The sequence below is a fragment of the Cervus canadensis genome, chromosome X (genome assembly GCF_019320065.1).
Source record: "Cervus canadensis isolate Bull #8, Minnesota chromosome X, ASM1932006v1, whole genome shotgun sequence".
NCBI lineage: Eukaryota > Metazoa > Chordata > Mammalia > Artiodactyla > Cervidae > Cervus > Cervus canadensis.
Window position 1 is genome coordinate 62,842,338 of NC_057419.1, and position 27,176 is coordinate 62,869,513.

The window sequence follows — 27,176 nt, forward strand, 5'->3', positions numbered from 1 at the left end:
TGTGGGAGAATGTGAGGGTGGGATATTTCAAAAGAACAGCATGTATACTATCTATGGTGAAACAGATCACCAGCCCAGGTGGGATGCATGAGACAAGTGCTCGGGCCTGGTGCACTGGGAAGACCCAGAGGAATCGGGTGGAGAGGGAGGTGGGAGGGGGGATAGGGATTGGGAATACATGTAAATCCATGGCTGATTCATATCAATGTATGACAAAACCCACTGGAAAAAAAAAATAAAAAAAAAATTAAAAAAAAATTTTGTAAGTAATTTGTAAATAATGGAAACTTTTATAAATTATGCCCTAAGGCCCTGTCTGAAAGACAGTTAAAAGGATACTACCTTTAGAAAATGAATAGTCAGTCTATCAGCTTTTATCTTAAGAAACCTTCAGGGTTCTATGTATGTATGTTCCCAAAGCCCCTACAAAGATGGGAAAAAGTGAGATGACAGACTAATTATTTAGCTGGGTGGTCACACATGAAGTAGTATAGAATTTATAATATAATATAAATAGTATCAAGTTCCTCCTCATGATAGTAAGTGAATTATCATGTCAGTGTGTCAAACTCATCTTGCCATTTTGGGGATTAGAGGAAAGTCTGGAGGCTGGAAGGGGAATTAACTGCTTAAAGATATTTGAAAAAAAAACAAAAAACAAAACAAACAAAAAAAAAAGATATTTGAGCATTGCATAAAATGTAGTGTACAGGTTATTTCAAATTTAGATGACAGAATACTCCTTTAAAAAAGGAATTTTGGAAAATGCTTCTTTTTAAACACTATTTAAAAGAATCCATAGTAGAGCCTTCTTAAAAGCAAGTAATACTCTCCTCCTCCAATTTATCCATATTTTTTGGTAAATTTTCTTTGTACAATGTGATAGACACTTGTAACAATGATCTAAAAGAGTAAAGGCACTTTCAGAAGTCCTGAAATCATTAACAGAGATTCTTCACTCAACTGAGTAGTACCTGGGCCAATGCAAACTTAGGTCAAGAAAAACATATGAAGATATGGGTTCATGTGACAGTGATAGACTCAATTCTTTGACATGAAGTCAATATATATTCTTTTCTGTGATTCAGTCACACTTGCATTTCAAAAAAATGTGATCCACCAAAGAACTGACCTGCTGCTTAGCACCTGGCTTCTGATCCATAGGCGTCATAGTGAGCGTTTTGGTCTCTTTCTCATATTGGCAGTAGTATTTCACCCAGGATATTCCCAAAGCCCCTACAAAGACAGGCAACAATGAGCTGATAGAATAAGTATTTTGGCTGCATGGTCAGTTTACCTGTAAGACAGAACCTGTGCACAGTTTACTTTTCATGGTCATGATCCAGATCTAGTCCTACCTTTCCCCTGAGGTCCAGCTATGCAGTGCCACCAGCCCACTACACATATGGTTATTGTAATCCTCATCAACTACTTTCCACATCTGCTCTGGCTTGCTCCAAACCACTCTCCTTACTGTGTTCCCTGTGAATGTTCCCATTATACATTCTATTGTATGAGCTAGGAACATCTGTAATCTTCTGCTTTTCCTTCCCTATAACCTGCCCTACTTGACTGGTGGTAGGGTTCTGCTCATTCTATCCCCTACATGTCTCTTCTTTCACTCCTTTTATAGCTGAATTCATTCAGGACTCTATTTCTGATGTCTGCCAAAAAAATGTTTTATAAGATATTCCAAGAAAAACAAAAATTCACTATTTCTCCAATTAATGATTTCAGTGGCCTTCTCTGATCACTCCTTTCTAGCCTATTCTCTACTCTTTTGTTAGAGAATATTTTTAAAATATATATCTCTATTTATATCATTTCTCTTATTATAAACCACCTATGGATTTCCCATTCTCTCCAAATTCCTTAGGTTGGCTCACAAAGCCTTTTATAATGTGATTGTATTTAGCTTTTCAACTTGGCTTTTTGCCCTCCTCACCTCTATGCCCCTGACTCATTGAATTACATTCAGTTATCAAATAAATAGTTGGTGATATAATTGATAGATCAAATTCAGGACATATTTAATAGTGAACAGTGCATTATTAATAATTGTATCTGGACAAGAAGTATAAACCAGGACTCTTCCTGGATAACTAAGACCCTACAAATAAAATACACTCTCACATACCTCTGTGCCTTGACTCATGCAATGGTATACACCTGGAATTTTCTTTGCTTTTTTTTTTTACCTGTCAAACCCCCACTCTTAATTCACATTTCACTTCATATATCACTTCCTCAGTGAAGCCCATAGATATATTCTCCAAATGCAATGCTCAACACATTTCATTATAATTCTTAATATACTTGTGTCTTCATTAGACTGTAAACTTCTTGAGGTCAAAAACTAAATTTGATCCATTTTTTGTACCCCCAGTTCATTACACATTGTCTGGCAAAAAGGATTTTTAGTAAACATACATTCAACTGAATAGGAATATCATATCCATTTGAAAAATTTAAAAACTGGGGAATAGAAGGATCACATAGTTAGTTGATATTAGAGTCAAGACAACATACTCATACTCTACCCCTCGTATAACATAGCAGTGGTTCTCAACTAGGAGCAGTTTTGCCTCCCAGAGGACATTTGGCAATGCCGAGAGACATCTTAGGTTATCAGAGTTGGGAAGTACTATAAGAATAAAGTGGGGAGAGGCTATAGATGCTTCAAAACAGCCTATAATGCATAGGATGACCTCTCAAAACAGAGAATTACCCAAACTGAAATGTCAATCAATAGCATTTAGATTGAGAGATCTTGCAACGGAGAGGTGAAGAACAACCTGACAAAGAGAACACATCTTTGAAAACCATCAAAGTGGACTCTCTAAGGGAGGAAAAGTATGATAATACTAATGCTGAAATACCATGGTTTGTGGATTTCAGTGGGTTTTGCCACTGGTAACCTCTGAATAGTCTCTTCTACCTACTCACTAGGTCAGAGACTGAAGTCACAGGCTTTGGAGACATTGTATCACAGTTCAAAAGGAAATCAAAGAGCACATACAGGTTTACATAACATTAGGAGGCAGAAAAGCTTAAACCTCTGAAATATTCAGTGACTGAATAAGATAACCCACTTCCCTTAGTTAGTAATGAACAACTGTGTTGTTCACTGAAATCATAATGGTTGGGTAGTGCTTTAAAGGCAACCTTGTGATCCTAAGGCAATGGAAGGTATAGGGTACAGTTGTAGGAGCATACGTTTTGGCATTTCACAAACCTGACTTTACACTTAGCCTTGTTACTTGATAGTTAGGTGACTTCCAGTTAGTGATCTCTCTAAGCCTCCGTGGCTTCACGTGAATACGGGTATGGTAAAGTGCTTTCAAAGGTTACATGAAGTAGTATATTTAAAGCACTTAACACCATGCCTGGCACATAATAGGTAATAATAAATGTTATTTGATGCCTCCTCTCTCCTACCTTCCTTTTAGCCTAAGTCAGAGTCATTGAAAGCATTAAGCAATTAACAATTCCCATTTTGAATCTCAGAGAAAATCTTAAATTTTATCATCCCACAGCCTTTGTAAATACAAATCCTTAACCTCCCCCTTTAATTTTTCCCTCCTTTTTATTTTCTCTGTTCTCATGCTGGTTTCCAAAGAGGTATAGCTGGAAGGGGTCTATGAACTATATGGGTGCCTGGAGTTTGGAGAGGCCAAGTGGCAGTGGGTATCAGCCTACTTAAACCCAGTGGCTATCCCTGTATTCCCACACACATTTCTCTTGCGTATAGAGATAGCCTTCGATGGTTGGCTGTCCTGGAAGTTTGCATGTCTGTGGAGCTTCTTTCATCCTTTTCTTAAGTTCTTCCATCTCTTCTCGGGTACTGGAGAAATGATTTCTTGTCTGTCAAGATATTATCATCATAATCATTATCATCAGCACCATCATCATGAAGAAGCATTCAATGGTCAGAGATTCAGTGCAGAGTTTTCTCAGCTTTTATCATGTGATACAACATAGCAAAAAACAAGTGCTGAGTGGCATAGTAACTAGAAAACAATTTAGTGTAGTTTAACAGTACTAAAGGCTAAAAGGGAGAGAGAAATGTAAATAATAATGTACCTGGGAGACATTTTCTAATAGAAATTACAAAAGGTTCCAAGAAATAAAAGCTCTAAGAATTCTGACCATCACATTGAACTCTACCTTACAAAAAGGAAGGCTATAAAGAAGGTTCCCTAGGATAATATTATCATGGCAACTTCTACATTCTGTCTCAGGTCAAGTTACTGGTTACTTGACACTGAATCAAATCCTGGCCATTAGAATAAAGGATATGAAAATGTGCTCTCTTTGAACATAGGTCAACAGAAAACCTACATTTTCATGCTCATGAATAAGAAAAGCTGATATTAAGAAGTAGTATCTTTAAAAGTACATGATTAAAAATCAATGGCAAAACACAGTTTGAAATGTGTGTATCATGACTAGAGATAGGTCTTCACTGTTTAGTCTCAAGACTGCCACATGATGTCATTGAAAAAGGTGATATGGGCTGTCCTACCTAGTGTGTGTATATATATATATGTATATATATATATATACACACACACACACACACACACAAATATTTGTTGCTAAACTCAGACTTTTCAAGTTATATTTGGAGGAAGATTAAGCAATTGACCTAGGTATAGGAATATTTTGTAAATCGGCAGAAGATAGGAACTCTCACATTCTGGTTAAAGAGAGTACCCAGAAAGAAACAAGTGTAAATCAGGAATCTCCTAAACAACAAATTGTTTTCATCCAAAAATTCATCTATAAATTTTATGCAATGTAACAAGTCCAAAATCACTACCTCAGTGGTGCCTTCTTTTACTGTATCAGACAATTATTCTATACTTTGTGCTTTTTTAACTTTTTTGGTCTTAACTCTATTTTAACACTTTGCATAAGTAATCATGCTGTATCTCTGTTTATCTCTCTCAGCTCTAAGAGACTGAATAATCCCTGAAGACAAAAACTAACGTGCCTCATTAAGGTATGTTCAGTGCATTTTACAATGCCTGGCACAAGGTATATGTTCATTATATACCTAAGTAATTGTTACATGTGGGTTAAATAACAAAATGAGAAAAATGATATGCGACAAGGAAGGGAAGGCTGTGCTTATGCCCATCTATAAGAAACAGCATGGGAAAGAAGGTTGAGACAATTCTTCAAGATAATTTTTTAACTATACTAATGTAATGAGAAAAGAAATGAGAAAAGGAAGGGAAGAATGGGCATTCATATTAATAAAACCTACAAAGAGGGTATCTTGACTAACTAGCATAAGAACTGACCTGTACTTAAATAAGCCCATAGATGGGTTCTAATCTAGGAGAGATATAGCAAATTAGCAACATTTAACAAATATTGGATAGATAAGATGTGTTAGTGGGTGGAAGGGTGGGTTTGAACAACAGTCAGCCTCAAAGACAGGGAATAGTTGAAACTGGAAGAGTAAAAACAATCTATTACACTAAAATATTTGTGATCCACACCAGTTGGTCCTCACAAATTAGCTGGGATATAATAACCTAAAATTCCAAAGTCAAGATATTGAGACTGAAATCCAATTGCAATGCAAAGACTGGTGAAGAAACCCACATGCAAACTCACATTCTGTAAACTGAGCTGAAGCTGTTGTTTATATGGGAGGAAATCCTGTGTTAGTTCCACAGTCAAGCTGTTGGAAATGAAGAGGCTATGAAGAAAGGCCAAGACCTAGAGAAAATGTATAAAAATAACTGTATCACCACCGTCTTCTCATTAATCAAATAAAGGGAAACAAGATATACAAAAAAGAAACTTCACACAGTGTTTAACCAGTATAGTGTTAAAAGCAGTAATGCAACACAAATTGGTCTACACATAGCTATTCTTTCATTAGGTTAAACATTCACACTGGACTCAAATCCAGAAAATAAGAACTACTAACAAATTTATTCAACAATACCCTTTTCAGATAGCATATGAAACCAATCAACTACGGACAGGATGAACATAATGTGGGATTGGACTGCCTTTATATCTCCAGGACTGGCACAGAGTAAAGTTCTTATAAATACATGTATGTTCAGTCACTTCAGTAGTGTCAGATTCTTTGTGATCCCATGGACTGTAGTCTGTCAGGTTCCTCTGTCCATGGGATTGTTCAGGCAAAAACACTGGAGTGGGTTGCCATTCCCTCCTCCAGGGGATCTTCCAGACCCAAGGATTGAATCACTGTCTCGTGTGACTCCAGCATTGCAGGCAGATTCTTTAATACTGAACCACTGGGGAAGGAGACTCAAATATTTGTTGATAAAAACAATAAGTAAAAATGGATAAATGATCATAATGAACAATATCATAATGCTAAAATATCCAAGGATCTTTCTTTGAAAAACAATTTTTAAATTAGAAATATATTGGGGAGGGGGTTGGACATTGCAGAAGACATTGAAATGATCAATAAAATATATTGTTAATGCCTCAAATGTTCACTCCAATAAAAATCAAATATACACAAATAACAACAAAATAAAAATTTCGTCTGTGAAATACAAACATATTAAAAATCAATGCTCAGTGCTGGCAATAGTAAAGTGTAATGTGTGTGTGTGTGTGTGTGTTGGTTGCTCAGTTGGGTCAGACTCTTTGCGACCACATAGGCTGGAGACCGCTAGGATCCTCTGTCCATGGGATTTCCCAGGCAAGAATACTGGAGTGAGTAGCTGTTCCCTTCTCCAGGGGATCTTCCTGATCCAGGGATAAAACCCAGGTCTCCTGCACTGCAGGAGGACTGTTTACCATCTGAGCCACCAGGGAGTAAAGTGTAACAGGAAGTAGTAAAAACTGCTCTATTCTTTTTAGAAAGTAAACAATGAAGCACATATAAATATGCACTTACATGCTATATGCATACAAACACATCTATATGTGTGTATTAATATATATGTTCAGTTCAGTGGCTCATTCATGTCCAACTCTTTGTGACTCCATGGACTGCAGCACACCAGGCTTCCCTGCCCATCACCAACTCCCAGAGCTTACTCAAACTCATATCCATCGAGTCAGTGATGCCATCCAACCATCTCATCCTCTGTAATTCCTTTCTCCTCCTGCCTTCAATCTTTCCCAGCATCAGGGTCTTTTCCAATGAGTCAGTTCTTCACATCAGGTGGCCAAAATATTGGAGTTTCAGCTTCAGCATTAGTCTTTCCAATGAATATTCAGAACTGATTTCCTTTAGGATTTGACTGATTGGAACTCCTTTCAGTCCAAGGGACTCTCAAGAGCCTTCTCCAACACCACAGTTCAAAAGCATCAATTCTTTGGTGCTCAGCTTTCTTTATAGTCCAACTCTCACATACATGCATGACTACTGGAAAAACCATACCTTTAGCTAGATGGACTTCTGTTGGCAAAGTAATCTCTCTGCTTTTTAATATGCTGTCTAGGTTGGTTTTAGCTTTTCTTCAAAGGAGCAAGTGTCTTTTAATTTCAGGGCTGCAGTCACCATCTGCAGTGATTTTAAACCCAGAAAAATCAAGTCTCTCACTGTTTCCATTATTTTCCCATCTATTTGCCATAAAGCAATGAGACCGGATGTCATGATCTTAGTTTTCTGAATGTTGAACTTTAAGCCAACTTTTTTACTCTCCTCTTTCACGTTCATCAAGAGGCTCTTTAGTTCTTCTTCACTTTCTGCCATAAGGGTGGTGTCATCTGCATATCTGAGGTTATTGATATTTCTCTCAGCAATCTTGATTCCAGCTTGTGCTTCCTCCAGTCCAGCATTTCCCATGATGTACTCTGCATATAAGTTAAATAAGCTGGGTGACAATATACAGCCTTGACATAATCCTTTCCTGATTTGGAACCAGTCTGTTGTTCCAAGTCCAGTTCTAACTGTTGCTTCTTGACCTGCATACAGATTTCTCAGGAGGTAGGTCAGGTGGTCTGGTATTCCCATCTCTTGAAGACCTTTCCACAGTTTCTTGTGATTCACACAGTCAAAGGCTTTGGCAGAGTCAATAAAGCAGAAATAGATGGTTTTCTGAAACTCTCTTGCTTTTTTGATGATCCAATGGATGTTGGCAATTTGATCTCTGGTTCCTCTGCCTTTTGTAAATTCAGCTTGAACATCTTGAATTTCATGGTTCACGTACTGTTGAAGCCTGGCTTTGAGAATTCTGAGCATTACTTTGCTAGCGTGTGAGATGAGTGCAATTGTGTGGTAGTTTGAACGTTCTTTGGCATTGCCTTTCTTTGGGACTGGAATGAAAACTGGCCTTTTCCAGTCCTGTGGCCACTGCTGAGTTTTCCAAATTTGCCAAATATATATGTACATAACCACAAACTATGGGCTTCCCCAGGGGCTCAGATGGTAAAGGATCTGACTGCAATGTGGGAGATCCAAGTTTGATGCCGTAGTAGGGAAGATCCCCTGGAGAAGGTAATGACAACCCACTCCAGTAGTCTCCACTGGAGAATCCTATGGACAGTGGAGCCTGGTGGGCTATCGTCCATGAGGTCGCAAAGAGTCAGACATGACTGAGCGACTGACACACACAAAAACACACAAACACAAATTAAATATATTGGGTTAGCCAAAAAGTTTATTTGGATTTTTCTGTAAGATGTTATTATGGGAAAACTTGAAAAAATCTTCTGTATATATACATAAACATATTTAAAACTATGTACATACTTATGTACTATACACATGTGTATATATGTATATATATACATCTATATACACATGGTGGTGGTGATGGTTTAGTCACTAATTCGTGTCCGACTTTTGTGACCTCATTGACTGTAGCCCACCAGTCTCCTCTGTCCAGGGGATTTCCCAGGCAAGAATACTGGAGTGGATTGCCATTTCCTTCTCCAGGGGATCTTCCTGACCCAGGGATCAATCCCCAGTCTCCTGCACTGCAGGCAGATTCTTCACCAACTGAGCTACCAGGAAAGCCCTAAATATACATACATACATACAGTTATATATGTGTACATGTACAAACATATATATAAATGCACATGAGTGTATGTACCACACACACAGTTATGTAGACACCCTTCCTTTTTCTTTCAAAGTTTTCCCATCCCAAGAAATGACACCAACACCTACTTACTTAGTTAGTCAAGCCAAAAAGCAAAGAATTCTGGTTTCTTTCACTCACAGCTTAGTCTAATCAATCAGTAAGCCCTGCCAGTTTCACTTCCAAAATATATCTCTAATCCAATCATTCTTTTCTATTTCTACTACCACCACCCTAACCCAAAGCAACATTTTCACTTGCCTAGACCACTGGAATAGCCTAACTCATTTCCTCATTTCCACCGTTGCCTTCTTCCAAGCTATTCTCCACACAACAAAATCAGCTATGTCATATCCTATTTAATATACATCAGTGATTTTTCTACTACAATTCAGACTAAAATCTAATCCCTTCACCATGCCTACAGATCCTATGCCTTCTTATCAGATATTATTTCCTGCCACCCTCCTTTTCTCTCATCAGTGATACTCACCATTCTCTGCTAACTTAAGGACTATGTACATGTGTTTTTTCTGTGCCTGAAAAGTTCTCTTCCCATTATTCACATTGCCTTATCTTTTCTTTCTTTAGATCTCATCTTAAATGTCACTTTCAGAGATCTCCCCTTGACCATTTGACCTAAAGTAGCTGTCTGCTCCTGTTCTTTGTTTTAGCCATTACCATAACTCAGATTATTTTATTTATGTGTATCCTTCTTTCCACCCCATGAAAGTGTAATCTTCACAAAGACAGAAACTGAGTCTGTCTTTTTCACTATACGATACCCAGTGTTTAGCACAGTGCCTGCATATAACAGAGACTCAATAAATGCTTATCAGATAAATGAATAAACATTTGTTTGCAAATGTACACATACAGATATATACAACTGTGATCACAGATAACAGGTACACAGATATACATGCTTATGTGTAATATGTGTACACACACATGCACATGTGTACACACACCCACACCAACAAGTACATAGGCAAAATAGATAGACAAAAGAATATAACAGACACACAGAATTTAGGAGGTAAACACCACAATATTAACAGTGATCATCTCTGTATGGGGGATATGTTGTATTTGTTTTACATATATTAATAAATTTTTATAGCTTTTACTGCAACTGTTGCAACTGTTTTAACATTGTTTTTATAATAAAAAAGAAAGTTGCTAAAAATCAAAACACTTATCAAACCACAGTACATCATCTTCTATAATATATTAAGGATATTTAATTAGAAAAATATTCAAATGATAGAAGTAAAAATAGAATGGGAAGTCACGGAATGCAAGAAACATGCATTCTTAGAACAGCGTCTGAGATATGATGGGTATTTTCAGAAACCTTATGAAAGTGTGAGAGGAAGGAAGGGAGGAGAACAAGGTAAAATGAAGGGTGACAGAAAAATCAAGGAACACGAGAAAGGAGAGGAGGAAAAGAAATATAAAGAAAAATCATAGCTATAGAGAGAAATCAGAGGAGGAAGGATGGTGGGGAAGAATGAGGAAGAGTGAGAGAGAGAACATTGGTTAGAGAGCAAGAATAACACAAGCCAGTGTGTCTATTTCATTGACATTCATTATTAAGCATTGACTATATTCATATTCTTTGAAACTCCAATTTTATAATCACAGTTCTCTACACTTACTTGATATTTGGTAAATATTTTTAGACCATTCATCATTAGAACTTACTGGTTCCACAATATTGAACTTCTTAGACTCTTGAACTTCCTGGATTTGATAAACATAATCAAGGGATGACTCAAAGAAATTGTGCCTCTCCTTGTCCACCTGGAGGTCTGCCTATAGAAGAAGGGTAATAAATGTCACATATTGGCATAGTCACTCATGCTAGTCAGTGTTTATGGATTCAACAGAATGCTAGGGCTGGAAGAGAATTATGCTACCAAGCAGTGATCTTATCCCTTTATTTTACAAATAGGGAACATGAAGCCAAGATAGAAAAAGTGACTGATGCAGGATATCCAGTTTCTGGCCTAATAAATAAGAAACTTGGAAGTTATTGTGCTCATCCTCATACAAGGAAAAGCTAAACTGAGAATCAACCACTCTTCTTAGAACCAACAGACCACTGAAGTCAAAGGAAAAACAACTGTCTCCAAAAAAAATGTATCCAAAACAAATTGGATAGATAGTTGAATACAGAGAATCCGAGATTACCAGAGCAGAAGCCCAGACGCAGAAGCCTGTTGCCACAACCAGTGTCAGACCTTATTTAAGAACAGCATACTAACATATATATACGGAATTTAGAAAGATGGTAACGATAACCCTATATGCAAAACAGAAAAAGAGACACAGAAATACAGAACAGACTTTTGAACTCTGTGGGAGAAGGTGAGGGTGGGATGTTTCGAAAGAACAGCATGTATACTATCTATGGTGAAACAGATCACCAGCCCAGGTGGGATGCATGAGACAAGTGCTCGGGCCTGGTGCACTGGGAAGACCCAGAGGAATCGGGTGGAGAGGGAGGTGGGAGCAGGGATCGGGATGGGGAATACATGTAACTCTATGGCTGATTCATATCAATGTATGACAAAACCCACTGAAATGTTGTGAAGTAATTAGCCTCCAACTAATAAAAAAAATAAAATAGTATATAGAAAAAGATTTGGGAATAAAACATCAATTTCAGGAAAAAAAAAAAAAAAACAGATCTCTTAAAAAATCCAAAGATAATAGGGAAGGCAAAACACAAAGATACCAGAGGAGGTTTTTGCCTCTAGCAAGAGCGGTTATAGCAAATTAAGCACAGCCTAAATCGTAGTCAGATAAGCATAAAACCACATAATAACATTCTTTTATATCAGTTCCTTTCACCCAGGGCATCATGTTCAGCATTCAACAAAATGCTACAAAGAGTACAAAAAAAGTGAAATAAACCAATAAACACAGTCTGAAGAACCAGCATCAATTCACTTCAGCTCAGTTGCTCAGTCGTGTCCAACTCTTTGCGACCCCATGGACTGCAGCACGCCAGGCCTCCCTGTCCATCAACAATTCCCGGAGTTTAGACAAACTCATATCCATTGAGTCGGTGATGCCATCCAACCACCTCATCCTCTGTCATCCCCATCTCCTCTCGCCTTCAGTCTTCCCCAGGATCAGGGTCTTTTCAAATGAGTCAGCCCTTCACATCAGGTGGCCAAAGTATTGGAATTTCAGCTTCAACATCACTCCTACCAGTGAACACTCAGGACTGATCTCCTTTAGGATGGACTGGTTGGATCTCCTGGCAATCCAAGGGATTCTCAAGAGTCTTCTCCAAAACCACCATTCAAAACCATCAATTCATCAGCGCTCAGTTTTCTTTATAGTCCAACTCTCACATCCGTCCATGACTACTGGAAAAACCATAGGCTTGACTAGACAGACCTTTGTTGGCAAAGTAATGTGGGACTCTGATAGTTCTGTGGAGCTCACACAATCTGATTTTACTCACATGGAACACTTCTAAGACAAAAGGAACACTTCTAAGACATTGGCAAAGTAATGCTATTCTTTGGAACTCTGTATTCAGATGGGTATATCTTTCCTTTTCTCCTTTGCTTTTTGAATTTCTTCTTTTCTCAACTATTTGTAAGTCCTCCTCAGACAACCATTTGCTATTTTGCATTTCTTTTTCTTGGGGATGGTTTTGATCACCACTTCCTATACAATGTTATGAACCTCCATTCATAGTTCTTAGGGTACTCTCTCTATCAGATCTAATCCCTTGAATCTATTTGTCACTTCCACTGTATAATCGTAAGGGATTTGATTTAGGTCATACCTGAATGGTCTAGTGGTTTTCCCTACTTTCTTCACTTTAAGTCTGAATTTTGCAATATAGAGTTCATGATCTGAGTCACAGTCAGCTCCAGGTCTTGTTTTTTTCTGACTGAATAGAATTTCTTCATCTTCAGCTGCAAAGAATATAATCAGTCTGATTTTGGTATTGACCATCTGGTGATGTCCATGTTTAGAGTCATCTGTTGTTTTGTTGGAAGAGGGTGTTTGCTATGACTAATGTTTTCTCTTGGCAAATCTTTGTTAGCTTTGCCCTGCTCCAAGGTCAAAGTTTCCTGTTCCTGCAGGTATCTCTTAACTTCCTACATTTGCATTCCAGTCCCCTAAGATGAGAAGGACATCTTTTTTTGTTGTTAGTTATAGACGGTGTGGCAGTTCTTCACAGAACTGCTTTGTTCAGTTTCTTTGGCATTAGTGGTTAGGGCATAGATTTGATTACTGTGATGTATGGTTTGCCTTGAAAGCAAACTGAAATCTTCCTATTGTTTTTGAGATTGCACGCAAGTACTGCATTTCAGACTCTCTTGTTGACTGTGAAGGTTACTCCATTTCTTCTAAGGGATTTTTGCCCACAGTCGTAATAAAATGGTCATCTAAATTAAATGTACCATTCCCATCCATTTTAGTTCACTGATTCCTAAAATATCGATGTTCACTCTTGCCTTCTCCTGTTTGAACACTTCCAATTTATCTTGATTTACTGACCTAGCATCCAAAGTTCTTAGGCAATATTGTTCTGTACAACATAGGACTTTACTTTCACCACCAGACACATGCACAACTGGGCACTGTTTCTGCTTCATTCATCCTCTTCATTCCTTCTGGAGCTATTTCTCTGCTCCTTCCCCAGTAGCATATTGGGCACCTACCAACCTGGTGAGTTCATCTTTCATTGTCACATCTTTTTGTCTTTTCATACTATTCATGGGGTTCTCATGCCAAAAATGCTGAAGTGATTTGCCATTCCCTTCTCCAGTCCAACATGTTTTCTCAGAACTCTCCACCATATCCCATCTGTCTTGAGTGGCCCTACACAGCATCACTCATAGTTTCATTGAGTTAGCCAAGGTTGTGATCCATATGGTCAGTTTCTTTAGTTTTCTGTGATTGTAGACCTAGTGCAGAACCTAAAATAAAAAACTTACTGTTGGAAAACCTCATAGAAAAAATTATATCTATTCCTGACCTATCAAATGCAATGCTAGCTATCTTTTTATTTTTTTAATTGAGGAATAATTACTTTACAAAATTGATTTGCTTTCTGCCAAACATCAACATGAATTAGCCATAAGTATACATATGTCCCTGCACTCTTGAACTTCCTTCCCACCTCCCACCATTTCCAACCTCCCTAGGTTGTTACAGACCCCTAGTTTGAGTTCACTGAGTCATACAGGAAATGTCCAATGGCTATCCATTTTACAAGTCATAGCATACATGCTTTCATGCTACTGTCTCCATTTGTCTTACCCTCTCTTTCTTCCCCTCCACCGTGTCCATACGTCCACCACTATGTCTGTGTCTTCATTTCTTCCCTGCAAATAGGTTCATCAGTACCACAGCTTCTTTATCCACTCATCTGTCAATGGATATCTAGGTTGCTTCCATGTTTCAGCTAGTGTAAATAGTGCTGCAGTGAACATTGGGGTACATGTGTCTTTTTCAATTTTGGTTTCCTCACGGTATATGCCTAGAAGTGGTATTGCTGGGTCATATAGTAGATTTATTACTAGTTTTATAAGGAATCTCCATAGTGTCCTCCATAGTGGCTGTATCAATTTACACTCCCACCAACAGTGCAAGAGCATTCCCTTTTCTCCACATCCTCCCCAGCACTGGTTTGTGGATTTTTTGATGGTGGGCATTCTGTGTATTGATCTTGTATCCTGTGATACTAAATTTGCTGATTAGCTCTAATAATTTTGTTATAGTATCTTTAGGATTTTCTACATACAATATCATGTCATCTGCAAATAGAGTTTTACTTCTTCCTTTCCAATCTCAGTCACCTTTCTGATCTGGATTTCCTTTATTTCTCATTCTTCTCTGATTGCCATAGCTGAGAATTCCAAAACAATATTAAATAATAGTGGTGAGAGTAGGCAGGCTTGTCTTGCTCCTGATCTTAGAGGGAATGCTTTCAGTTTTTCACCATTGAGAACAAGGTTTGCTATGGGTTTGCTGTATATTACCTTTATTATGTTAAGCTCCTTTTATGTCCAATATTTGAAGAGTTTTATCATAAATGGCTATTGATTTCTGTCAAAGTTTTTTCTGCATCTATTGAGATTTTTCATATGGATTTTATCTCTCTATTTATTAATATGATGTCTCCCATTGATTGACTTGTGTATATTGAAGAATCCTTGTATAACTGGGATAAACCTGACTTGATCATGGTGCATGATATTTTAGTCTGTTGTTGAATTCTGTTTGCTAGAATTTTGTTGAGGGTGTTCGCATATATGTTCATCAGTGATATTAGCCTGTAATTTTCTTTTTTTGTGTAATGTCGTTGTCTGGTTTTGGTATCAGGGTGATGGTGACCTCGCAGAATGTATTCGGAAGTGTTCCTTTCTCCGCATTTTTTTGGAAGAGTTTTAGAAGAATAGGCATTAGCTCTTCTCTAAATGTTTGACAGAATTCTGTGAAACCATTTGGTCCTGGGCTTTTGGTTTTTGGGGAGACTTTTTATCACACTTTCGATTTCAGTGTTTGTGATTGGCTTGTTCATAATTTCTATTTCTTCCTGGTTCAGTCTTGGGAGGATGAACTTTTCAAAGAATCTATCAGTTTCCTCCAGGTTGTCCATATTTGGCATATAGTTGCTCATAATTGTCTCTTATGAGCCTTTGTAACCTCTCTGCATTGCCTGTTGTAACCTCTCCTTTTTCATTCCTAATTTTGTTCATTTGATTTTTCTCCCTTTTTTTCTTGATGAGTCTGGACGATGGTTTTTTCAGTATTGTTTATGTTCTCAGAGAACCAGCTTTTAGTTTTATTAATCTTTACTATTGTTTCCTTCATTTCTTTTCATTTATTTCTGTTCTGATCATTATGATTTCTTTCCTTTTAACTTTGGGATTTTTTTGTTATTCTTTTTCCAGCTGTTATTTGAAGTGAAAAGTTAGTTTGTTTATTCAATGTTTCTCTTATTTTTTGAGGTAAGATTGTATTGCTATAAACTTCCTTCTTAGAACTGCTTTTCCTGAATCTCACAGGCTTTGGGTTTTCATATTTTTCCTGTCATTTTTTTCCTAGGAATATTTTAACTTCCCTTCTTCCTTCAGTAACCTATTTGTTACTCAGAAATGTATTGTTTAATCTCCATGTGTGTGCTTTCACAGTCTTTTTTCTTCTGTAATTGATATCTAGCCTCACAGTGTTGTGGTCAGGAAAGACGCTTGATATGATTCCAATTTTCTTCAATTCACTTAGGCTTGATTTGTGATCCAAGAGGTGGTCTATCCTGGAGAATGTTCCATGTTCACTTGAGAAGAAAGTGTATTCTTCTGCATTTGGATGGAATGTCCTGAATATATCAATTAGGTCCATTTTGTCTAAAGTTTCAATTAAGGTTTGTGTTTCCTTATCAATTTTCTTATTTGATGATATGTCCTATGGCGTCAGTGAGATGTTACAGTCACCTACTATTATTGTGTTACTGTCAATTTCCGCTTTTATGTCTGTTAAAGTTTGCCTTATGTACTGAGGTGTTCCAATGTTGGGTGCATAAATATTTAAAATTTTTATGTCTTCTTGGATTGATCCCTTGATCATTATATAGTGTCCTTTTTTATATATTGTAATATTTTTTTATTTTAAAGTCTGTTTTGCCTGATATGAGAATTGTCACTCTGGCTTTCGTTTGATTTCCATTTGCATAGAATATCTTTTTCCATCCTCTTACTTTCAGTCTTAAAGTGGGTTTCTTGTAGACATCATATATATGGGTCTTGCTTTTGTATCCATTCAGCCAGCCTGTGTTTATTAGTTGTGGTGTTTAATCCATTTACATTTAAAGTAATTATTTTTGTATATGTTCCTACTGGCATTTTCATAATTGTTTTGGTTTGTTTCTGTAGGTCACTTCTTTCTCTTGTGTTTCTTGCCTATAATAACACCTTTAACATTTGTTGTAAAGCTGGTTTGGTGGTGCTAAACTCACTTAAATTTTGCTTGTCTGTAACACTTTTGATTTCTCTATCAGTTTTGAATAACATCCTTGCCAGGTAGTGCAATCTTGGTTATAGAGTTTTTTTTTTCTTTCAGTACTTCAGATATATCCTGCCATTTCCTTCTGGCCTGCAGAGTTTCTGCTGAAAGATCAGCTGTTAGTCATATAGGTTTCCCCTTGTGCATTACTTGTTCCTTTTCCCTTGCTGCTTTTAATATTTTTTCTTTGTATTTACTATTTGTTATGTTGATTAGTATGTGTCTTGACATGTTTCTCCTTGGGTTTATCCTGTATGGAACTCTCTGTGCTTCTTGGATTCTTTTTCAAATTTGTTTTTCGCTTCTCTTCTTTTCACAGCTATTTGTAAGGCCTCCTCAGACAACCATTTTGCCTTTTTGCATTTCTTTTCCATGGATTCAGTACTGCCACTCCAAAGGCTCAGGCCCAATCCCTGGTCAAGGGACTGAGATTCCTCAAGTTGTTTGTTATGGCATTAAATGGGATTAAAACAAACACAGGGAGATAAAAAAACAAAACATTGAAAGAAACAAAAGACCAACCCAGACACATGGTAAATACAAATCAGACAGACAATTACAAAAACAGTGGAACATAAACATATGCTTACACACACACAAACATAACAAAAATATTCCAAAGAAATGAAAGTACAGAGACTGACTTGGTAAGCAAAGGAAACCAAAAATAATATCAACCAATTAAAAACAGAGCTAATTAAAACTTAAACTGGAAAACAGAACCAAAGCAGGGTGCCAATTGGGGAATAAAGCAAAGAAAACAAAACAAATTAACAAACATGGTGAAAAAAGAAAGAATAAAATAAGGGGAAAAAAGAAAAAGAAAAGGAAGAAAAGAAGAAAAAAGAAAAGTAAAATTAAATGGAAGTATGTAAATATGATTTAAATATATTAAACAATAACTACAGCAGGAAAAGAACAATTTAAAAAAAACAGTCAAACAGAAGAAAAACAAAAAATTCATAGAGGGAAAAAAAAAATCCACAGCACCACAGAAGGCCAGTGCAGAGGTAGAAGTATATAGTGGAAATGAAGATTGTGATTTTTAAAATAGAAAAAGTCTCAAGGTCTTATTCTTAGTTGTGGAGTCAGTCCCCCATGAATGAGGTTGGACCAGTGCCATGTAAAGGTTTCCTGGTTGGGGGGACTTGTGCCTGTGTTCTGGTTGATGAAGCTGGATCTCATCTGTCTGATGGGTAGTACCATGTCCAGTCACAGGTTTTGGGGTGTCTATGGGTTCAGTGTGGCTTTGCGCAGCCTGTCTGCTAGTGTGTAATGTTGTGTTTCTGTTTTCTTGAAGGATTAGCATGGGGTATCTGGGTACTGGTGCTTGCTGTCCTTTGGGTGGGCTTGGCTTTGGTGTTCAGATGGAGGCCTTTTCGGGGTCTCTCATCTATTAATGTTCCCTAGGGTCAGGTGTACTGTAGTGGTTCAAAGCCTTGGGCTTCCGTCTCTACCTCAGGGGTTCAGGCTCATTGCCTATTGAAGCTCCAAGAACTCACAAGCCACACAATGCAAAAGACAAGTTCCCAATACTTGTGGTGAAGGCAACACTCAGTAGCCCAAAATACTCAGTGAAACCTACACCGAGGTCTTCTAATACTTCTAGGAGGGTCTCTGAAACTTGTGTGCAGCATGGAGTCAGTCTCACATCTGGCCTCTTTTCAGTTTATAGCTGCTCCTAAAGTTCACAGTTTCTCCTAGAGTCCATAGTCTGTTCCCCACCTGGACACAAGAGACTGAAGGCTGAGGCTCATTAAGACTCACTTGCAAAAAAAAAAAAAAGACTCACTTGCTTTCTTGGGCTGGGGAGAGAGAAGGCTATGGCAGCCACATAAGAGTTGTACAGGGGAATGCCTGTGAAAGTAGTAAGCTCTTGGATGCTGTTACAGTCTAAGGCAGCTTGTGAATTTTCCCAGAGAAAACTGGGGTCTAGGGTTCTAGAGACCCATGAAATGGGTCAAGATGTTTAAGCTCCCTGCAAGGTGTGGGCAGTAACCTGTGCCTGCTCATGGCCTGGTGCTAGCTGCAACCTCTGTGATGGGGAATGCATCAACAGTGTTTCGTCTGTTGCTTCCAGCACCTTTCCTGGCTTTGGCAGTGGCAGTCATGTCTAATTCCACAGCTTTGTCAAAGTAGCACTCTCAGCACACATCATCATGGCCACCAGCCCCCTACCTCTCCCTGGGATCTTCGTTGGAGCCTTGGCTCCCTGAACCGCCACTCGCCCGTTCCAGGTTGGGGTTTGTGAGCTGCTTATGGGCTGAGAAGTGTTGTTAGGCAGCTTTCTCAGTATTTTGCCTTCTGAGTTGCTGCTGTTGCACAGCATTCTGAGGTTTCACAGCTTCCCCCTTGGGCCCGCCTGTGAGGGGCTTTACAAGTGCTCAGAAACTTTTCTTCCTTCATGACTCCCTCCCTCCCTTGGGACACAAGCTCCCGTCCTGAAGTCTTTTGTCTTTGTGTGTGTGGGTGGGTGTTTATCCTTTGTCCTACCTCATTCTAAGGAGATTTGCTTTCCTTTTTGGAGGTTTGGGGTCTTCTGCTGTCACTTAAAAGTTGTTCTGTAGGACTTGTTCCACATTCTGATCAATTTTTTATGTATTTGTGGGGAGGCGGGTGATCTCCCCATCTTACTCATCCACCATCTTCTTCCATCCTACAATGGTAGTTTAACTCTATATCCTCATCTGGAATCAGTAACTTAGAACTAGAAGGGATCTGTGAGTAGTACCACACTTCCTTTAAAAGAGAAACTGAGGCCAAGAAAGAAATATCTTATCCAAAGTCACACTGTGAGTTTGTGGAGGAGTTGACTTGAGAACTCAGGAGTCCTGAAACCCTGGCCATGGTTTAATCTGCAAGCACAACCATTATCCATGGTTCTCTGCTAAGGCAGAGTAAGAGAAAACCCTTGCAATAGGAAAATGCCATGTACCAAGGCATACCTGGCAATAGAAGGCAGGGACAGGGTTTTTGAACATACCTCTTGTAACTGAGATTCTTTCTTTTTGGAAGACAGATGTAAGTGCCGATCCAGCAAGGAGTAAAACCTCTCTCCATCCTTTTCAAATTTCTTTTTCCGCTCCTAGAGGTGGGAGAGAAGGTAGAGAGTAAGATGTCTGTGATTTTAATTCAATCTGCTCAGAAATGAGAATGAACAACACAGTGTCAGAAAAGCAAGTCAGGATTTTTCCTCAGCAGTTTCAACTTCTTCAAATATAACCTTTAACAACTTCACCTACGCAAAGGGTTCCTATTGGTATAGCTAAAGGCTCTGGGAGCTAATGCTCAGACAATGGCACTTAAAATGCACCTGTATACCAGTTAATTTTTTCCCCTTAATATTTTTCACATTCATTGACTACATTAATTTTTGAAAAGAAGAAGGAACACAATAGTCAACAGTGAATATGCCTTTCAAATGTTAATCTACAATGCATTTAGACAGTCTAATAATAAGTAAAACATTTCCAAGAAAATTGGAATCTAAGACTGACTGTAAATGATAAGTTCTTTGATACTGTTTAAGCATTTCAGTACTACATATTAAAATATGATGTTAAACATATGGAAAAATCCTGCAAGGCTTAACTGAAAATCAGGAGTTGAAAAGCCTTATGACAGATGGAAGACTCAGTCGTTATTTGCGTTAAGCTCTCTGCCTCTCAACACAACAATTAATAGAAATCACAGTTTCCAAATGAGCACTAAGAATGCTAGCTTGTCACAGACTAATGCTAACATCCTGCAATCCTCTCAGCACCACATTGGGAAATTCATGTAAAAGGCTTGTGTTGTCACATAGGAAATCTAAACTCACTGAGTACCTAAAGTGTGCCAAGTATTAGATGAGGCAAAGCAAGTGACACACAGGAAAAAATATATCTCAACCATAGTTTATTTCTAGAGGCAATCTATTGCTGGGCAGGAAGCCAGGGCAAAACTGAGTGACCTCTTACCTGTCAAGAATGTGCTTTTTACATAAACTCAAAATGGACTAAAGACCTAAATGTAAGACCAGAAAATATAAAACTCTTAGAGGAAAATATAGGCAGAACACTAGATAACATAAATCAAAGTAAGATCCTCTATGATCTGCCTTCTAGAGTAATGGAAATAAAAACAAAAGTAAACAAGTGGGACCTGATTAAACTTAAAAGCTTTTGCCCAGCAAAGGAAACTATAAGCAAGGTGAAAAGACAATCCTTAGAATGAGAGAAAATCAATGAAACAACTGACAAAGGATTTATTTTCAAAATATACAAGCAGCTCATACAACACAATACCAGAAAAACAAACAACTCAATCAAAAAGTGTGGAAGAGCCTAAGCAGACATTTCTCCAAAGAAGACAGACAGAAGGCTAGCAAACACATGAAAAGATGTTCAACATTGTTCATTATTAGAGAAATGCAAATCAAAACTACAATGAGATATCATCTCACACCAGCCAGAATGGCCATCACCAAAAGGTCTACAAACAATATATGCTGGAGAGTGTGTGGAGAAAAGGGAACACTCTTGCACTGTTGGTGGGAATGTAAATTGATACAGCCACTATGGAAGATGGTATGGAGATTCCTTAAAAAACTAGAAATAAAACCACCATATGACCCAGCAATCCCACTCCTAGGCATATACCCTGAGGAAACCAAAACTAAAAGAGACACATGTATTTCATTGTTCATTGCAGTACTATTTACAACAGCTAGAACATGGAAGCAACCTAAGTGTCCATCGACAGATGAATGGATAAAGAAGTCATGGTATATATACACAATAGAATATTGCTCATCCATAAAAAGGAACACATTTGAGTCAGTTTTGATGAGGTAGATGAACGTAGAACAGAGTGAAGTGAGTCAAAAAGAAAAAGATAAACACCGTATTCTAACACATATATATGGAATCTAGAAAAATGGTACTGAAGAATTTACTTACAGGGGAGCAGTGGAGAAACAGACATAGAGAATAGACTTATGGACATGGGGAGAGGGGAGGAGAGGGTGAGATGTACAGAAAGAGTAACATGGAAACTTACATTACCATATGCAAAATAGATAGCCAATGGGAATTTGCTTTATGGCTCAGGAAACTCAAACAGGGGCTCTGTATCAACCTAGAGGGGTGGGATGGGGAGGGAGATGGGAGGGAGGTTCAAAAGGAAGGAGATACATGTATACCTATGGCTGATTCATGTTGAGGTTTGACAGAAAACAGCAAAATCCTGTAAAGCAATTATCTTTCAATGAAAAATAAATTAATTAAAAAAAAAAAAAAAAACTAGGAATGAAACCACCATATGACCCAGCAATTCCACTCCTAGGCATATACCCTGAGAAAACCAAAATTGAAAAAAGACACATGTATCCCATTGTTCACTGCAGCACTATTTACAATAGCTAGAACATGGAAGCAACCTAGATGTCCATTGACAGATAAATGGATAAAGAAGTTGTGGTTCACATACACAATGGAATATCACTCACCCATAAAAAGGAACACATATGAATCAGTTCTAGTGAGGTGGATGAACTTAGAGCCTATTATACAGAGTGAAATAAGTCAGAAAAAGAAAGATAAATATCATATTCTAATGAATATATACGGAATCTAGAAAAATGATACTGAAGAATTTATTTACAGGGCAACAATGGAGAAACAGACATAGAGAATAGACTTATGGACATGGGGAGAGGGGAGGAGAGGGTGAGATATAAGGAAAGAGTAACATAGAAACTTACATTACCATACGTAAAATAGATGACCAATGGGAATTTGCTGTATGGCTCAGGAAACTCAAACAGGGCTCTGTATCAACCAAGAGGGTGGGATGGGGAGGGAGATTGAAGGGAGGTTCAAAAGGGAGGGGATATATGTATACCTATGGCTGATTCATGTTGAGGTGAGGTTTGACAGAAAACAACAAAATTCTGTAAAGCAGTTATCATTCAATTAAAAAGTCAATTAATTAATTAAAAAAAGAGAAAAAAATAGAGATAATTCCTGTGTTAAAAAAAAAAGAAAAAAAAAAAGAAGAAGAAAAAAAAAAAAAAAGAATGTGCATTTTAACCAGAGGAAAAAAAGTAAGAGAGGAAGCTAACATTAACTGAGGCCTAAATCAGGCCAAGCAGTTTGCTAGGTACTTAAAATTCATATCTCATTAAGTCTTCACAACCCTGAAGAGTACACATTGTAAAGGAAATTAAGGTTCAAAAAAGGTGAAGTAACTTGTTGAAGGTTGCATAATATGCCAGTCTACTTCATTTCATATTGTCAAATAAAGTTCAGATAATCATAAAAATACTTTTTAGGAGGCTTATGAATAATTCGGAGAAGGCAATGGCACCCCACTCCAGTACTCTTGCCTGGAAAATCCCATGGATGGAGGAGCCTGGTAGGCTGCAGTCCATGGGGTCGCGAAGAGTCGGACATGACTGAGCGACTTCACTTTCACTTTTCACTTTTATGCATTGGAGAGGGAAATGGCAACCCACTCCAGTGTTCTTGCCTGGAGAATCCCAGGGATGGGGTCACACAGAGTCAGACACGAATGAAGTGACTTAGCAGCAGTAGCAGTATAAATAATTGGGGAGCCTTGACTATAGTCTTAGCCCCAACTCAGATACCAAACACATGAGATAGAGATTTTCACACAAAATATAGGTAGGGAAAACTTTTCCTCCAGGTGCTGAATCTATTTAAAGTAGCAACTGTTTGAATCATGGAAGCCAGAAAATGTCAGTGACTTCTCTAAGAATAGATAAAGCTCTGTGGGTCACTTTCTCCTCCACTTCCATTTTTAAAATTACAAACTATGAGATAGAATTCATGTACCATAAAATTCACCCTTTTTAACTAAATAATTCAGTTTTTAGTATACCAACAAAGCTGTGCAACCATCACTGTTTTATAATTCCAGTATACTTCCATCACCTCAAAAATAAATTCCATACCTATTCATAATCATTCCATGTTTTCCTGTATTTCTCCTCAAAAACCACAACTTACTTTGTGTCTCTATGAATTTGTCTATTCTAGACATTTCATATAACTGAAATCATACAATAAGTTGCCTTTTGTGACTGTTTTCTTACGCTTAAAATAATGCTTTTAATGTTTATCCCTATTGTAGCATGTGTCAGTACTTCATTCCTTTCTATGGCAAAATAATATTTGACTATATGGCTATATGGATATACCATATGTTCTTTATGAATTCTACAGTTGATGGACAGTAGAGTTATTTCCATTTGGGGGTGGTCATAAATAATGCTGCTATGAATATTCACATATGAGACTTTATGTGGTCATGTTTTCAATTCTTTTGAGCATATACATATGCTCAGTGGAATTAGAGTCATATGGGTGACTTTATTTTTAACTTTTTGAGGAACCATCAAACTGTTTTCCAAAGTTTGTGTTTCATTTTACATTCCCCACAACAATGAATGAGAGTTTCAATTTCTCCACATACTCAACAATACTTACTTTTTGACTATACTGAAACCAGTGGGTGTGGTGTGAAGATGCACCACTACTTACTTTTTGACTATACTGAAACCAGTGGGTGTGATGCAAAGATGCATTCTCTGTGGCTGCATTCACATTGCATTTCCCTAATGACTAACAGCATGAAATGTTTTTTCCTAAGATTACTGACCCTTTGTATATGAAGTTAGCCCATGAACAACATGGGGGTTAGGCACGCCAAATCTCCCTGTAATCGAAAATCTGTGTATAACTTATAGTCCACCCTCCGAACACATGGATCCTCCACATTTACAGCTCCACATCTACAGATTCAACCAACAGATCTGTCGCACTGTAATATTAAATATCAAAAATATCGACTTATAAGCAGACCCATGAAGTTCAAGCCAAAGTTATTGAAGGGTCAACTATATATTCTTTGGAGAAATGTTTACTGAATTATTTTTCCCATTTTAAAATTGGGTTCTACCTTTATATTTTTCCAAAGACATACAAATGGCCAAAAAGCACATGAAAAGTTGTTCAACATCACTAATAATCAGAGGAATGCAAGTCAAAGCTACAATGAGGTATTACCTCATATAGGCCAGAATGGCCATCATCAAAAAATCTACAAACAATATATGCTGGAGAGGGTGTGGAAAAAAAGGAACTCTCCTATACGGTTGTAAATTGGTACAACCGCTATGGACAATACTATGAAGGTTCCTTGCATGCGCGTGTGCTCAGTCAATTTAGTCATGTCCTACTCTTTACGAACCTATGGACCCTAGCCCACCACGCTCCTTTATCCATGGGATTCTGCAAGCAAGAATACTGGAGTGGGTTGCCATGCCCTCCTCCAAGGGATCTTCCTGATCAAGGAATCGAAGCCACATCTCCTGCATCTCCTGCATTGGAGGCATATTTTCTAGCCACTGAGCCATCTGGGAAGCCCATGAAGGTTCCTTAAAAAACTAAAGATAGAGCTATCCTGTGCTTGTGTGTGCTCAGTTGTGTCCGACTCTTTGTGACCCCATGGACTGTAGCCTGCCATGCTCCTTTCTCCATGGGATTTTTCAGGCAAGAATACTGAAGTGGGTTGCTAGTTCATCCTCCAGGGGATCTTCCCAAGCTAGGAACTGAACCCACATCTACCTGTGTCTCTTGCATTTCAGGCGGATTCTTTACCCACTGAGCCATCAGAAAGAGCAACCATATGATCCAGTAATCCCACTACTGGGCATATATTCAGAAAAAAACACAATTTTGAAAAGATATATGCACCCTGATATTCATTGTAGCACTATTTACAACAGTCAGGACATGGAAGAAACTTAAATGTCCATCAACAGAGGAATGGATAAAGATGATGTGGTACATATATACAATGGAATATTCCTCAGCCATAAAACAATGAAATATTGCCTATTGCCACAACATATTAATAGATGTACCTAGAGATTATAATACTAAGTGAAGTAAGACAGACAGCAAAAGACAAATATTATATGATATCACTCATGTGGAATCTAATTTTTAAAAAATTATACAAATGAACTTATTTACAAATAAGTTAGTAGACTTAGCAGATATCAAAAACAAACTTACAGTTATCAAAGGGAAAATATAATGGGGGGCAGGATAAATCAGAAGCTTGGAGTGAACACATACACACTACTATATATAAGATAGATAAGAAACAAGGATCTACTATATAGTACGGAGAACTCTATTCAATATTCTGTGATAATCGCTATGAGGAAACAATCTAAAAAATAATGAATATATATATATATATGTATATATTGGAGAAGAAAATGGCAACCCACTCCAGTATTCTTGCCTAGAGAATCCGGTGAACAAAGGAGCCTGGTGAGCTTCTGCCCATAGGGTCACACAGAGCCAGACACGACTGAAGTGACTTAGCATGCATGCATGCATTGGAGAAGGAAATGGCAACCCACTCCAGTATTCTTGCCTCCAGTATGTCACCACATTATTTTGATTATTTGATTATTTTGATTACAACAGGTTTGTGGTAAGTTTTAAAATTAACAATTGTGAATCTTTTTTTAAGATTTCTTTTTCCATTTGGTTCTACGTAGATTTTAGGGTCAACATATCCATTTGTGCAAAATGGCCAGTTGCTATTTTGCTAGAGATTTACACTGAATCTATAAATATTTTGTATTACCATCTTAATAATATCACCTTCCAATTCATGAAAATGAAATGTCTTTCTATTTAGTGAAGTCCCCCTTAATTTCTTTCAATGATATTTTGAACTTTTTAGTATACAAGTCTTGCACTTATTCTGTTAAATTTTTGTGTCAGTACTTGAATCTTTTTGATACTACTGTAAACAAGATTGTTTTCTTAATTTAATTTTTAGGTCGTTCATTAATTTGCATAGGAAAACAATGTATTTTTGTATATCAATCTTGTACCCTGTAACCTTATTGAACTCCTCTATTAGTTCTAATTGTGTGTGTGTATTCCTTAGGATTTTCTATATACAAGATACAGTCATTTGCAAATGGTAAGTTTTACTTCTTTAAACATAGAATCATAAACACTGTATGATACCACTTATATGTGGAATGCAAAAATTAAAACAAAG

The 27,176-nt window shown here is 37.6% G+C and overlaps 1 protein-coding gene across 1 annotated transcript in view; it reads right to left on the reverse strand.

Moving 5' to 3' along the window:
• Positions 1-27,176, reverse strand: part of LOC122435578 (oligophrenin-1-like) — a 189,687-nt gene that overhangs the window by 16,530 nt on the left and 145,981 nt on the right. Inside the window, exons 5-9 of the mRNA XM_043459754.1 lie at positions 20,065-20,166; positions 10,746-10,856; positions 5,629-5,733; positions 3,735-3,864; positions 1,133-1,236 (exon numbers count right to left, since the gene is read on the reverse strand). Of these exons, the coding sequence (XP_043315689.1) occupies positions 1,133-1,236; positions 3,735-3,864; positions 5,629-5,733; positions 10,746-10,856; positions 20,065-20,166 (552 nt within the window). The remainder of the gene's footprint in view (positions 1-1,132; positions 1,237-3,734; positions 3,865-5,628; positions 5,734-10,745; positions 10,857-20,064; positions 20,167-27,176) is intronic.